The 12,157-nt window shown below is 37.3% G+C and overlaps 1 protein-coding gene across 1 annotated transcript in view; it reads right to left on the bottom strand.

The window, feature by feature from the left end:
• Positions 1-3,118: 3,118 nt before the first annotated feature.
• The window catches only part of BCAR1 (BCAR1 scaffold protein, Cas family member), a 116,834-nt gene continuing 107,795 nt past the window's right edge, over positions 3,119-12,157 (bottom strand). Inside the window, exons 6-7 of the mRNA XM_063438101.1 lie at positions 5,338-5,427; positions 3,119-4,702 (exon numbers count right to left, since the gene is read on the bottom strand). Of these exons, the coding sequence (XP_063294171.1) occupies positions 4,190-4,702; positions 5,338-5,427 (603 nt within the window). The 3' untranslated portion in view covers positions 3,119-4,189. The remainder of the gene's footprint in view (positions 4,703-5,337; positions 5,428-12,157) is intronic.

Genomic DNA, 12,157 nt, shown 5'->3' with positions numbered 1-12,157 from the left:
CGCAATAAAAATACCAGTAATAATAATAATACATCATACATTGTTGCACAACTTTGTAAGGCATTAAATGAATCTTCCATGCAACATTATAAAAATCTTTATTTTCTACTCTCAATGTTCGTACGATTACTTCTACACCAAGGTGTACATTGTTTAACATTTTGATACAGCCTCAGCACATTTTCGTAAATTTACACACAATTTACCAGCAAAATTGATCATTTCAATAAATATCTGCATTAAAGTAAGAAAATAGTACAGTAAAACTCTGTTCTGGGTTTACCATAGTTAGACATGGATATAATGTCTCCTTACCAATTCATTTAATGTGTTACACAGTTCTTCCCCATATCATTCCTATTTAAAAATTTTGCGGTCGATTTCTGAAGGTATGTAAGTAACTCGACAATCATCACAGCAATATTGATTAAAATAACAGTACGATCACAATGTTTTATTTATTATATAGCAATTTCCTTGGCTGATAATATTTTTTTTCAAAATAATACGCTTGTTTTTTATTTCGCCAACGCAAAAATTATATATACAGTAAAAAGTCAAACATTTTAGTACATCTGTTGGTAGCTAGGATTATTTCATACCCGCCATTGTTTTTTCTCTTATAACTGCCTTGGAATACGTGAAGATGCAAACACAGTACAATGTTAAAGCAATGATCAAGAACTGTCCCACTAAGTTTTGAGATCTTGCTGACATAGTTTCAAGTCATTATCCTGTTGAAGAATTGAAGGCCATATTATTAGCCACAGTTCTAATGGGATGACATAACTCCCATGACATAAGTCTATAATGTTAGCCGTGCTGGTTAAATTTGCTGTGGACCTGGTAATGACCACCAACTCAGCTGCAAGCAAATCATACCAAGATCATGACAATGCCAATCACTCATACTCGAACGTTTGACGGGTAAATAATCGCTCGTCCCTTCTATTATTTATAATTATTTATTAAACGCTACTGACAAGGGTTGATTGCAAGAGTATTGCAATGACTATCAGTAATTGAAGGCCCACAAATATATTGAAGCCGGTTCCTTAAATCCGTTGTTGGCCAAAAGAACATTTAATAACTAAATGTGATCCTACGGTAAATGTTGAGAGCGTAATTCTCAAGTGAAAAGAACAATAAAATGCTAAAGTGATAAATCTAGTGCTGTATTTCTCTTCTGAAAGTGGATAATAAATCCACCAATAAATGCATTGTTCACCATATCACACACATAATATTCATTATATCAAACATGAACCTCTTAAGGACACAACTTCATAAATAAAAGGGAATCGTGACGGAATATTTCCGTCATGTATCCTTAATTAAACGGAGCATCATATCCTTAAAGGGTAGCTTCACTTTCCAAGATTGTTTATATCGGGTTTACTTATCTCTTGTATTTTACAGGTAAGTATTTGTGAAGAGCAAAACATAAGATTGTTTTTATCCTGCTTCTGGATACGTTCATCTTGGCTTCCCGTCAGTCATAGTTAGTTACACAGTATGTCCCGATCTGCACCTGGCAGTTAACATAAAGAAACCATACAGAGAAGAGGAGAAATAAAAAAAATGTCTCTGAGTCTCCTCTTCATTTGCATGTTTGTCCTGGTTTGGCTTTGTCCCCAGTGTATATTGAGTAGCTGTATCATTAATATAATTTTGAAGAAAACAGGGCTTTCATGGGAAAAAGGTTAACACGAGTTATAGGTAATTTTCAATAGTTTATTTAATGGTATAAATTATGGAGGAGTGATAGTCTCTCTTTAAAAATGGTGCATAATTAAGGAGATTTGAAGCTCCCTTTTTAATTGAACACTGTGCTCCTTGTCTGTGTATGGACTTTTTTTTTGTTTTACCAGAAATGCATTTCTTCACTTGCAATATATCAGTTGGTTGAACCGTTAAGGATGATTTTTTTTAAAAAGAACCAATCGAACATCGACATAATTTTTTCGACTTTATATTTACGTTCACAAAAAAAAAAAAAAAAAATGACAGCTCTCATGTTTGACCTTTTTTCTCTCTCTAAAATTCCTGGTAAGTGCCCTTTAAAATATTTAACATAGTCCAGCCACTATCTTGTTGTGGAAAACAAAGAATGCATTTTTTAGTGAACAAGGCTTTAATTAAATATTAAATCGATCTTAAAAAAATATATTCCTTGTACGTGTCCCTCAAAATAATTTATCTGGTCAAACCTTAAAAATATGTTAGAGTTAATGAAATCCAATTTTCAATCATACTAAAAATATTATTGGGTGTGACAGTATACTAAACTATGGTATTATTACCAGTAAGATATCATTAGCAAATTTTGCTAATAAGATAGGCCCACAATTTACAGTGGGTTTTCTTATAAATTCCTATGTTTAAATTTAAATTTAAATTCCTATGTCATAAAAAATACACTCTATTTACTGTGCAATATAAAAAGCAATTCAGAGAAAAAAGCCTTGGTTTATTTATTTCTCACTCAGCTAGTTTTGACAAACAAAAATAAATCCTCATCATTAATATTAGCATATGACCTTTCACTGTTATTATTGGTTCTTTTTTACAGACATCTGAAAAGTTCAAAATGGCTGTCAACATTTTTCATGTCAGTCAATCGTGAGCTGTTGGAGAAGGCATGTAGTGCTGTAATGAACTTGTGGTAACGATATAAGGCTGCTTTAATATCATGTAAAGGCTAAAACAATCACGGACGTGTCACAACATGGACAGAGGAGAAGACATGCTATGAGGTCCACAATTTTTTTTCTGCAATGTGAAAATATAATGCAATTCAGTTTGGAATAGTTTCAATTTCAATTATCTCCTTGATAAAAGCGCTATTGTAATTTCTTACTTTCACTTCACAATTTGTAATCCTAATAAGGTATTACAAAATTGTCAAAATCTTGATTATATTTTTTCAGGATAACAATTTGGGATATACAGATTTATGAAGGAATTACTTGTAGCTTAGCAGATCTTTTACAAGTAGTGTCCAGGCAGACTCATGAATAACCAGGAATTTGTAGAGAGAGGAAAATACAGAGTTTAACCCCTTAATGACACAACTTCTGGAATAAAAGGGAATCATGACGGGAATATATCCGTCATGTGTCCTTAAGGGGTTAAGGAACATCTTAAAATGTTCATTAAGGCCTTTTAAAAAAAAAAAAAAAAAAACACGATAACATTCTAAGACAATATTTTCCCATTACTGTCTTCTTTATAACAATCTAGTAGACAACCTGTGACAATGTCTTGAACCATGTTTCTTACAACATTATCATAAACAATATTACAACAAAATTGATATATTAAATATTTAAGGCCAAAGAATAAGTATAGAAGAACTTCAATTTAGCAAAAATTAAGTTCACTAAGAACAAAAAAAACAACAAACGGACAGGATACAGAGTGGTTCTTAAACTAGGCTTCATATATCTGCAGATATCTCTAAAAAAAGAAGACCATGCCTATAGATCTAGTGGAAGGCTGGAGGGAATTTGTGCAGTTCGCTATAGTAGTATGAAGAGATCATTGTTTGGATGCTTAAAATAATTATGGTGCAAAATTGCTGATAATGCCAATAGCCAGTTTGGTTTTTTTGTAATAGAATAAAATTATGTTCCCGTAATAGGGTGACAAAAATGCTACATCTCATATGAAATGATCTTCAAATGTTCAGTAGAACAACTTGACAATTAATTTTGAAAAAAAATGTCATACATCTTTTTATGTATACCTATAATTTTCCAAGAGATAAACATTTGTGGTATTGCATCTTTAATCACTCCCAATAGCAAAAGACATAGACTAAAATAAAATAAAAACACATTTTCCGTATCTTAGAGAAAAAGAATGTTCTAATCCCATCCTCTCTCCAACAAAGGATTTTAAGTATTTACATTTATATCTGAATGCTACTGGATCTTCAGTATTCATCTTCTCCAAAAAAAAAAATGCATGATGTAGTGTATTTTTCAGTTAGAATTCATTCACAGTTTATAAACAGATTGCGGTTATTTTTGTATTGTGTTTTGTTATGAAAGTTTTTTTACACTGAACACTTTACAATGAATAGCTAAAGATGCCCAGCTGGCTCATTGAGCGGGCTTCAAACTCATCTTACTGTCTCTCAGTGTCAGACCTGATGTGTCTCTGTACAATCGAGTCCAACATTTTCTCACATGGTGGCAAGTTGCCCAAGAACCATTCGAAACTGTTGGGTACTGTTACTGAGGTCATTTACTCTATCGACCATTTCCTTGGCTGCTGACGGAGATGGGTATTGAAGTGCTGCTGTCTTGGTGGTGAGAACAATCTCTTTTAGCTTGTCACACAATAAATTGCTATAGTGGGTGACTTTATTTCGGATGTCCTGAGCTTTGGCTTGACGTGACAATGTGTCCCCAATAAAGACAAGCTTGTGGGCACTGAGGATGACAAACTTGCTGTGAGCAACAAAAATTTTGGGAGGCTGGTTGCTACTAATTGAGCTGTAGAAGGCATCAATGGCATTAGTGAGGGTAGTCACATTAGCCTCACATTGCTCCTGGTAAAAGAGAAGAAGCTGGCGGTCAGAAGAAGTCAAAGCACTGCGGCTTACTTGGCTGTAATGTTGAGGAGGTGTCCAGTTTGACAGGTCACTCTCGATAGGTCGTGCAACCTCTTCTTCCAGACGTTCAAACTGCTTAAGCTGATTGAAGGACAGAAAAACAAGAGAATGATTTCAAATAAATTTCATGTCCATAGCCGACTTAGACAACAGAGTAGTGTAAACAATACCAGTGTCAAGGTGGAAAAACGTTGTTAAATAGAACAGAATGTGTACGCGAGCATGGATTTGTCTGTCTAGGAACGAGTGTGTGTCTGCATGTGTATAAGTGTGTTGGAGGCAGTGATTTAGGGTCTGTTGACAGCAATGCATAATATCTGCATAATCAATATAAAATAAAACAGATAAGAGTGCTATATAAGTAATAAATGGGTCCCACCTCAATTTTTATTCTCATGTTATTCAGCCTGGTTGTCGGTATCAACCAAAACACGCTTGGGGTCAAATCCATCATAATGTCTTGCACATATATAACTTTTTATACTGGTAGACAGTATAAAAAGTGCTGTCTTGCATTAGGTAGCAGTCACATGTTGCAGAAGGAAATCATTTTAGAATCACTCTCTTGACTAGCACTCCAGTTCCCTTCCTGCAACATATGAATTCTACATACTAGAGTACAGAACATTTCACACTGTCACATCACATCGCACTTCAATGCCGAAATTTGCATATCCTTGTATTAGAATCGGAAGAAGACAGTATTTAATATCTACCTGTTGCTGTTCTAAGTGACCTTTTCCTTGTCTTATAATATTTCCTTTTTCTAACAGCTCCTTTTGTGTTTTTTCAAATTCTTCCTTTCCCTGCAGATAAAAAAACAATAATACTCATTTGTCTTTGATCACATAAATAGTCAAGACAAGGGACTGCATTTTAGTGAATAACATGTTATTTGGATATAATTATTTCTTGTTTTAAAATGTGTACAGAGTACGTTCATGACGTTAAAAATATTTGTATAGGAAGGTAAACCAATGAATTCTTTAATATGGAAATGCATAGGTCTGGGACACAGTTATTACAGTGATTCTTGAAGATTTCTTAATGCCTTAAAAAATGTTGCCTCTGATCTTGTCATGCTAATACCAATACTGCCTCTAGCAAGACTCAAATCAAGGTGTGAGTCTCTGTAGAATTGTTTATCACTTGTTTGCCCTGTGGGACATCTATATAAAGCTCTCCATATTTTAGAGCTGAGACCTTTTAAATGACCACTAGGTGAAGCAATGTAACACTAAGAAGGGAATTTAAATTTACAAAGAAATGCAATGATAACCCCCTTCATGCAATGAAGGACTAGAAAAGCAGGGCGAGGGATCCATTAATGTAAATTGACTGTACTAACATCCCCGTGGGAGTGCTAGAAATTCACATAATTTTTTCAGTTAGTTTTGCCAGTGTGAAATTAAAACTGAACTGAAGACTGGAGTTAATGGGTTTTCACTATCCACTAGTTTTTTTTCCTTGTAAACATTCTTCTATGTATTTATTATATTATTATTTTTTTTACTTTTTCTATAAACCAACAGTGCTTTATTTAATATATAGTTCAACCACAGTTCCAATCATCAGATCTGACAAGTGGAACTGCTTAATTAACAAATAGCAGCCATAAGGAAGCAGCTATTGATTTATTTGCAGCCCCACCTAAAGTAGTGTAAATATGCTGTCCATAGCAATCATTTGATCTGCTGGCTGATAATGTGTTTGGCCATAGTAGGGGCTATTATCAGGAGGGGTTGGGATGGGCATGGCACGCTCCTACCTAGCATGAACACGCTGGCTCGTGAAAACCCATTCTGACAAATTTCACCTACATCTACTGTTAGATATCACCTATATCTACTTAGTAGATGTGACATTTTTTTTTAGCTCTGTGGTGTAGACTTACAATGTTATTCACTAAACAACGTATTTGCTAAAGTGAGAATTCAAAGTGAATTTCAAGATTTAGGACAGAATAGATACATTTCATAAAATCTTCAAGTCAGTTCTGTTTTCAGTTTGGCTATTTTGAATTGAAATTTGAATATACTTTGAGTTTAATTTGCTTTCCGGGTATTTTTGTTTTCATTTTAGTGAATAACGGTTAGTTGTGACCTTGTGTTGTTTAAAGAAGCATTGTCATTTTTGTAATACTTCCAAAGTGATAAAATGTCTTCATAATAGCACCTAGGTTAAAGGACCACTATAGTGCCAGGAAAACAAACTTGTTTTCCTGGCACTATAGTGTTAAAAGGTCCCCCCCACCCTCATGGCCCCCTCCCGCAGGGCTGAAGGGGGAGGAAGGGTTTAAAATCTTACCTTTCTCCAGCGCCGAGCTGTCTCGGCGCTTTGGAATCTCCTCCTCCTTCCGACCTCATCGGCTGAATGCGCATGCAAGGCAAGAGCCGCGCGCGCATTCAGTCATTCCATAGGAAAGCATTTCTTGATGCTTTCCTATGGACGCTGGAATCTTCTCACTGTGAAAATCACAATGAGAAGTGCGGAAGCGCCTCTAGCGGCTGTCAGTGAGACAACCACTAGAGGCTGGATTAACCCAAATGTAAACATAGCAGTTTCTCTGAAACTGCTATGTTTTCAGCTGCAGGGTTAACCCTAGATGGACCTGGCACCCAGACCACTTCATTGAGCTGAAGTGGTCTGGGTGCCAATAGTGGTCCTTTAATGGAGGAAGGCAGACTCACTAACCTAAACTTCTCTCCTCTGTAACTTCATGTCCCTTTTTGACTCATGGCCAACGGGAAATGTCAATGCTTCTGTTTATTTTCTATTTTCTAACTCTCCATTGTTATGCTTTGCCAAAAACTTCCCTTTCATCAAGCAAAGTAGTGCCTACTTTGTCTAATGTACATATGTTTCGATTGTACTGGAAATTTCACGAAAAAGCACTATGCTGTTCTCCCCAATGTAGGTCCTTATCCCCATAATCTCTATTTTGTATTATGTTAAGAGGAACAAGACACATTCTATGAACGCAAGCAATAGAAATGTGGAACTGATCTTATTAAACCAAAGTACAATATAAAAAGCATACATATACTGTATGTGTAAATACTACATTAACAAAATATAAATTACTAAGTTGAAACATATGAGACATTGAATGACATCTGATGATACTGTCAGAAACCAGTAATGTTGATACTTTTCCACCCTCTGTTTGCCCTTTGGGCTTGTAACATGCATATTTGTTTAAGTAAAGAGAATTACTTTGCTAATGCAGTTTGTCACTCAATGTACACTATGGGCATCTTCAAAACTGCATCATATATCAAAGGCAAGAGTTTTCACAAATCCTCTCACTGTAACCAAGTCCTTTCAACTATGCAGTTGTTCAAGTACACAGAAGATCAGTTCAGGGAAATGACCCTACCCAAACTTTAAACAGAGTGTCAGGGAATGAAAAGAACGAAGGGGAAACAACCATCTCTTTGTCCTATTCATGAGATATAGACTACTGATCCGGACCAGTAACCCTACATCAGAGAACTGTAGGTTGAAAGACTTAGTGAGCGCTGTCTTTCATGTATGTGTGTTGAAATGTTACAGTCAGCAAATGGTGACTTAAAAGCCGAAAAGCAAGACACCAGGGAAAAAGTCGGGATAGCAGGACAGGGTACTTTAGCTAGTGTGAGGGAGGAGGTCCCAGCAATCGAGACATCCATCAAGGCTTTCACCTTGGATGTCGAGGAGAGGCAAGAGATAAGCTCGGACAGGTCTCCATCCCAGCATTCAGGCTCCATTCAGAGGTGAAGTGGTGTTTCGAGAGGCAATCAAGATGGCAGCCAGTTCCGGCAGTGTTCCAGAAGCCTGAGGCCTTCTCTTCCAGTTGTAATGACATATTGTAGCAATGTTGCAAGCCCTGGAGAAGTAAAGACTCTGCACAGAGTCAGAGATTGGCTGATCCATCCTAGGTGATGACGTACACGGGGGAGGACTCCGAAGAAAGATCAGATTTTTTTTGGAGGTGTAGATGAGCTCCTACCAGTGTCGGTGTTTATCCCTCAAGTTGTCACTTCTCGTGAGTCTAGTTGCACTGCAGCCTGGGAAACTTTGGGGGCACCAGCTTCTCCTTATAGTTTACCAATGCAGGGTAGTCAAGGCGAATTGGCACAATTGCCAATAGACAGGAAAGCACAGCCCACTCACACAGGGGAACACAGGAAGGCTTCTGTGAGTGCAGGTGTTTGGAAGGTAGGGATTAATGTACAGTTTATGTCTCCATTGTGTGACAGGGCCCACACTAACATGCATGTCCCTCTGGACGTAATGGATAAAACAATTAAAGATGAGTTTGTGGATTTGTCATCCTTGGTTCCACCAGACAAGAGGCAATAGATAGGCTGCGCAGAGATGATTTAGTGCAAGGGGAGAAGAGTAAGCAACTTCCTTGGACTTTTGGAAATTGGTTACTGGGGTTTACTATTTTTGCTAGCATATTGGAAGGGTAGTCATTTTCCCAAAAAAGGAGCAACTTATTTAGGGTGCATATAAAGTGTATGGAGGACAAAGCTGGTTTAAATTTGATCAACAGTTCCAGCAAAGATTGTCATCATGTCCTGCCATGGATTTTGGCACACAAGATGGTAAGTTGGTAAGTTATGGTTGTTGCTTGTGACGTAATGTCGCCCTTTGCCCTTTCAGGCTGCAGCAGTAGCACACGCCAGTGTCCCGGCTGTCAAAAGAATGGAGTTTGTTGGCTCTTTAATGAGAGCCATTAAAAGTGGTACAGAACATGCAGATTCCAGCATTAGTGCCCGCAATGTGGAGCCACCTATACTTCCGGAAGGTTGGAGGAAGGGATGACTCTGGTAAGGATGAAGACTCCAGTGAACATCCAAAGGATGCATCACGGTTAGAGCAGTACTCTGGACGTAAGGCAGCAAGGTTGTTTTAGGGGGAATTTAAGGGCTTCGGTATACCATTTATTACTCTGATCAGCTGTTGTTTTCAGGGAATTTGAGATCAGTGTCCGGTGAAGAGGACATTTTGGCTGAAAAGTTAGCCAAATAAGTAGTGCTGGGGCACATAGTGGGCCCTTTGATTTTCCTCCTGTTTCGAATTTGAGGGTTTCTCCTTTGGGTCTTGTTCCAAAGAGAGATCCTGGTTCTTTTAAGCTCACACATTATTTGTCGTATCCAACTGGGGATTGGATAAATTGTGGCTTATCAGGAGAGGAGAGTCAAGTGCAATATACCTTCCTTGTTAGGGCTTTGGAATTAGTCTGGGTGGCGAGACAAAGCACTTTATTGACAAAACCCGACATTGAATCGGCTTTTCATCTCCTTCCTGTCCATTCCGACTGTTTCCATCTGTTCGGCTTTTTCTTTCAGGGCAGTTATTTTTATGAAATGTGTCTGCTAATGCGAGGTGCCATTTCATGTTCACTGTTTGAGATGTATAGTATGTTCTTAGAGTGTTCGTACAGTCAGGTAAATCATTGCTGCTCTATTATTGAGCCCCATGCCCTATCCATAGAACTGTAACATAGACTTTCTCTCATTGGGGTATTGGAAGGGTATCGGGTGGAATGAGTGGGTGGTTCTTAATTTTGTGGGTCATAGGTCAAGTAATTTGAGCACTTAGTATATGAAAAGAGAGGCAAGATACCTTGTAATGTGTTAAGCGACTCTTGCAGAGTGCTCTTCTTGTACTCAATAGGTTAACACTTATTTTGCAAGCACAGCTCTAATGTGTCTGGAGCAGCTGCATGCACCTCTCTTAATATGGAGATATTATTCAGCGTTCTGCAGAGACAGACCTCGTACAGCACAATGTAAATAACATTAAATAAACACTTGTACCTGCCAACTAAACAGGATACTTTGCTTTTCCCAGACACAGCATTTCAAGAAGAAGTCTGCAGCTGTCACCAGATGGCATGAAAGCCTTAGTGACTTTTCTACTTTGCCTGTCTTACGTTGCAGCTAAAATATGACTCTTGAACTGTTTATGGATTTTTATTGTTTTGTTTATTTCATATATGAATATCTATTAATATAAACGTTTGTTAAAGAGATAGTGATGTTTTAAGTTCGGTTTACATTCCAGACAAAACTAAAGGATGTTTAAATTGAAATCTGTAATATATGTACTGTGGATAGTTTTTGCTTTTTATTCTCAAGGAATTACGCATTATGCTATTACATCCTTTCCATCTCTGCATTTTTTGATCACAACCAAGATTTATCTTCTAACTCTACTGAATTCACTGAAGCAGCAAGCACTCTTCTAATCAGCTATCTTCAGAGTGCAGACCTTCTCGTCGAAATAAAATACATTGTAGACAAGTTTGCGGAATACCGACATGCTTGCCTGAACGTGTCTTTGTATTTCATAAAAAAAAAATCATATTAAAGTTACTTACTAAAGTTAGTTACTGACCCTTTCATCTTTACTAAGTTGATTATGGAAAGAAACATTTAATGACTTTACAGCACACAAATTGACAGCTTTGGGTGGAGAAATCATAACAAGCTCAACATGACTAGTCCAGTAAATACATCACTCCATTAGCTCTACAATTACAGTCATAATTTCTGAGATGTCTGATTCTTGCCATGGCTCTTCTTGGTCCAACCGATATTTATTTGTGAACTACATTTTCCAATGTCCTCGCAAACATCCGGAGCAATATAGGGACAAATGTGGGGCTGGATTAATAGAATGAAGGTTAGCATTCATCTTCTGACCCCCAGAACATTAGAATCCCTAAAGCTCTGGCATGGAATGGTTGTATTTAGTGTGTTTTCTGCTTCAATATGCTATAAGCATAAGTAATTGTACAGGAGGGGGACTTTGCGGCACCCTTCTCTGAGGTCCTTAACTAATCTACAATGGAACCCACCAAGTACAACAATGAAAGATATGAATTCCTAATACACAGAGGTATTTATCAATGCAAAACCAGTACTATTCTAAGTACAAAGTGTTAAATGTTGAGATACATTCTATTGTTTCCATAGTAACTGGACGTTATTTAGTAATTTGCCCCTGTTTTTGCAGTTATATAACGCCCTCTTCATTAGTTTAAATGACAAAGGTCTACTTTAAAGTCCCTTTACTGTCATAGAACACTGAATTTTTTACCATGAACAGGACATATAATTTTAATGTTATTATGAGTCCCTAAATATTCAATAAAATCACAAATTTCTATGAGAGGCTTTGGACTGGAGATTTGTCCTCAATGCTTTTCTATGAAAATAATGTAATTGGACGATGCCCACCACTATCAAGGAAGTAAGTGCGGGACAAAAGAAGATTCATCTTCATTAGTGATGTCGCGAACATAAAATTTTTGGTTCGCGAACAGCGAACGCGAACTTCCACAAATGTTCGCGAACCGGGCGAACCGCCATAGACTTCAATGGGCAGGCGAATTTTAAAACCCACAGGGACTCTTTCTGGCCACAATAGTGATGGGAAAGTTGTTTCAAGGGGACTTACACCTGGACTGTGGCATGCCGGAGGGGAATCCATGGCAAAACTACCATGGAAAATTACATAGTTGATGCAGAGTCTGGTTTT

Source organism: Pelobates fuscus, chromosome 12 (assembly GCF_036172605.1).
Source record: "Pelobates fuscus isolate aPelFus1 chromosome 12, aPelFus1.pri, whole genome shotgun sequence".
Lineage (NCBI taxonomy): Eukaryota > Metazoa > Chordata > Amphibia > Anura > Pelobatidae > Pelobates > Pelobates fuscus.
This window is presented reverse-complemented; position numbering and strand designations above follow the sequence as displayed.